General features: G+C 41.7%; 1 protein-coding gene across 1 annotated transcript; it reads left to right on the forward strand.

Moving 5' to 3' along the window:
* Positions 1–204: 204 nt before the first annotated feature.
* Positions 205–1,122, forward strand: LOC145392993 (zinc finger MYM-type protein 1-like). Its single transcript, XM_080267301.1, has one exon. It carries the CDS (start codon positions 205–207, stop codon positions 1,120–1,122), a length of 918 nt encoding a protein of 305 aa, XP_080123427.1.
* Positions 1,123–4,034: the final 2,912 nt, after the last annotated feature.

Below are 4,034 nucleotides of genomic sequence, written 5' to 3' on the forward strand. Positions count from 1 at the left end.
CTTGTAAAACAGCCCATTTTGCAAGAAAGACAGACTGCAAAGTACTTTGCAATAATAGTTCATGCCACGCCAGATTCATCACATGTTGAGCAAACAACAGTTTTCTTGTGCTATGTAATTCAGAATAAATCTCAGTTTGATATTGTGGAAAGATTCCTCAAATTTTTAGACTGTAGTGACAAGAGAGGAAATGAAATAGCTCAGATGGTTGCTGATACATTGCAAGAGCATGGTATTCCACTCTCTGATTGTCGAGCACAGGCCTACGACAATTGGGCAAACATGGCTGGAAAAGATAATGATGCAAAAGCAAAAATACTTGAACAATGTCCTGCAGCTATATTTTCACCATGCGGTTGCCATACACTCAACTTGTGTGGAACTGACGCTGCAGAATGCATCCTTGAAGCCATAACATACTTTGGAACTATGCAAACTGTTTACAACTTGTTTAGCTTTAGCCCAAAGCGATGGGAAATATTATTGAATCATACTGGCTGCTCTCTTCATGGCAGATCTGGCACACGGTGGTCTGATGGTGTTGAAAGTGTGAAGCCTTTTGCAGCCCACCTGCCTGGCATTAAAATAGCACAGGAGGACCTCGTGGAGCTGAACCTAACTGCCAAACCAAGAACAGAAATTAATGGAGCTTTGTCTTATGTGACATCCTTCATTTGTGTGATAGTGTCTGTTGTATGGTACAAAGTCCTAGTTCCAACTGACTTCTATAATAAAGTTATTCAAGCCAGAGATGCGACACTGGATGTTGATGTGTCAAACATAGAGGGCTTGCTTGTAGAACTGACAGATCTTCGAAATAACTTGAAAACTATGTGGAATGAAGCAAAGCTTGTTGCTTCAAACCTGGACATCGAGGTGAATCTGTGTTGTGGACGTGGTAAAGTACCTGGAGCTAAACGCAAAAGAAGGTTTCATGATGATGGTGATGCCACAGCAGATACAGATTTATCAGAACAAAATGAAGCAGATGAGTCACCTGGAGAAGAATATTTCGGAAAATCTGTGTTTTATCTATTATTGGATAATGTAATTGGTGGACTGACTGTTAGATTCAAAACTGCCCAGAATATTTCTGAAAACTTCAGTTTCCTCTGGAGGTAGCTAACAATATCAGCAGAGGAGCTGGAACTGAAATCAAAATCACTGGCAGATAAGTATCCTGCCGATATCAGTCATGATATCGTGATGGAAATGAGGCACATATCAACAGTTCATCGCTCACACTTTGGGCAGAACCAACTAAGCCCATTACAGCTTTTGAATTGCTTGACAGAGTACAGACTAGAAAGGCTCTTCCCAAATGTATCTGTCAGACTGCGCATTCTGCTAACAATCCCTGCCACTGTCGCCTCTGCAGAGCGCTTATGCAGCAAACTTAAGCTGATAAAAAATTTTCTACGAACAACCATGACCCAAATACGACTTGTATTGAGTTTCAACTTGCAAGATCTCTTGATCTTGATGTTGTGCTTCATAATTTTGCCAAGAGGAAAGCAAGGAAAGCACCATTGTGTGTAAAATGAGTCATATATGTATTCTGTATGTAATCTGTATGTATTGTCTCATGATTTTTCTTACATTATTATCAATTTAGTGCTTGGTTATTGGTTTCTTGTATTATTATCAATTTAGTGCTTGGTTATTGTTTTTTTGTTGTTGAAATAATTACACATATGTGTATCATGTGTAGGTCTTATCACACTAGTGGATGAAACTATTTCTGGCTAACAGTTCATTTGAATGTATTTCTAAGTTGCTGAAGCAATAAAAAAATTATGTTACATATACATATAGCGTACGCCCCCCACTTCTACCTTTACCTACTGCAGGAGTGGGGGCCCCAAACTAGTCCTGCCTCGGCACATTTCAATTCTCTCGGCGCCCCTGATTCCATACTCTTGAGACTAATCACTGCTAGTGTTGGTCTATCTGATCTTTGTACAGTTACACGTTCTTGATCGTGGACTTATGAGTGAACCCTACCTTAGCAAAAAGTCGATCCGAGACTCTCTGTAATCACTTACATCCGAGCCAACAGAGTTCACCTTAAACATTCAGTTGATTTTCACTTAGCACAGGTAAGCAACACTGTTGTTGTTGTGACCATTACTAATCCTGTGAAAGTACATTGCTTAGGTTTAAGAGCATATTGCCTCATCTCACTAGCTATGCTGGCACACTGCAACTAGAAGTCATGTTACGTTACTAGCCTTTTTTCCATCATTACTTTGCAGTACATCACTCTGGTTCATTTAACTGGGAGGCGACCTGAGTAAAATTCCCTCTATGCTATTTCTGTATGGGTCCTACAGGGCAATAGGTGGCTTTGCCAATATAGCCACTTCATTTAATTGGGATTCCTTCTATCGTGTTCCCATTCCAACCAGCCACCAGTCAATATAAACTACCCCTCGGACCTTCCATAAATTACTTTGTAAAGCAAGGATTAATCAACTGTGGTACCTTTCTGTGAATCAGAATGGCAGAATACGTTGTTCAGGAGTTTGTCGCTAATCCTTCTGTGGAGTATCTTAAATCCGCCAACCCATGCAAGGATGACTACATGTACATTGCTAAGCATTGGAACATTGCATTTAATACGAATACTACAAAAGCTCATTTTAGAACACTTGTGCTTCAGTATGTAATAGGGTTATTTCTAAGCCCTACAAAACTAGGCAAGTGACAGAGCAGTTTTAATCTATCACAGACACAACATCCTCCCATAATGGATTTACCTGGTCCGTCGAAAAATTCGGGTGTCTCAGCTATTATCACGTCGTGGTGGAGCGACATCAGTCCCTGACTTCTATCTAGAGGTCTGGGGTTCAATTCCCGGTCACCAGAGTAAAAAACATTTGTGCACACGCGTGTAATGTGTATCTCTCCAACATGTAAAGACGTTCGTGTTGTGTCTGGGATAGATTAAAACTGCTCTGTCACTTGCCAAGTTGCATGGGGCTGAGAAATAATCCCATTGTGTTGTGATTGAAATATATCCTCCCATTATGGATTTACCAGGTTCGTCCAAAAATTCGGTTGTCTGAGCTTTTATCACATTGTGGGGGAGTGGCACCAGTGCCTGACTTCTATCTAGAGGTCTGGGGTTCGAGTCACGGTCAGCAGCATAAAAAACATCTGTACACAAGCGTGTAATCTCAAACATATTAAGACACTCGTGTTGTGTCTGGGATAGATTAACCCACCGCGTCCCAACCAATTTTTCACCACTGACCCGCCCCTCATCTCAACCAATTTTGGATTTTTTTTGGCTCAAACCTCCTCTTTTTGTGAGAAACAATGGCAATTCAAAGAAAAAGTGCTCGCCTGTGCTTAGAAGTGGTCTAAATATGTGATCCTTTAAACACCTGGTACTGTTTTTCTCTGGATCCACGCTGTGAGTGTCGTGTTTTCTGTGGTAGTGGTAATTATTGCAAACCAGACAGAATAGATGGATATTTGTTCATTTGGTACGAATTTATATGTAGTACAAGAATATATTGGTTTTCACGCAATAATGTAGGCGACATAAACATTGTTTCACTCACTGAACACATCAGCATACTGCACCTTCCTTGGCGATGTTGTCTCATCATCACTTCTCCTCGTTTCTTTCTCTGGCGCCATGTAATCTTTGTCCACATCGTCATCGACTGGGGAATCACTCTCGCCTTGAATTTCGTACCGTGGCGCGACATGTCTTTACTGCCCAGGTCACTGCTAACAGGTGAGTTGCCGAGATTATGGCATGCGGGGGGGGAGGGGTCACGTGGGGGAAAGCAGTGTCCACCCCTGGCAGCGGGTAGAGGAAGGTGTCCTGCGTATACGTACCAAAAACCACGCGTGACATGAGAATAATGTGCAAATGACTGACCTCGCAATTGCACACTGTATCAATACATTATCGGGACTGAGCATGACAAAACATTGCAACATATCCGTACGTTATCAGGACGCAGCGGGTTAAAACTCCTCTGTCACTTGCTGAGTTGCGTGAGGCTGAAAAATAATCC

The sequence above is a fragment of the Coenobita brevimanus genome, chromosome 3, assembly GCF_032717465.1.
Source record: "Coenobita brevimanus isolate Jiangsu-jjx chromosome 3, ASM3271746v2, whole genome shotgun sequence".
Classification (NCBI taxonomy): domain Eukaryota; kingdom Metazoa; phylum Arthropoda; class Malacostraca; order Decapoda; family Coenobitidae; genus Coenobita; species Coenobita brevimanus.

What these genes read in the sequence shown, in the direction of transcription:
- LOC145392993 (XM_080267301.1), top strand. Translation starts at nt 205, where the DNA reads ATGGTTGCTGATACATTGCAAGAGCATGGTATTCCACTCTCTGATTGT.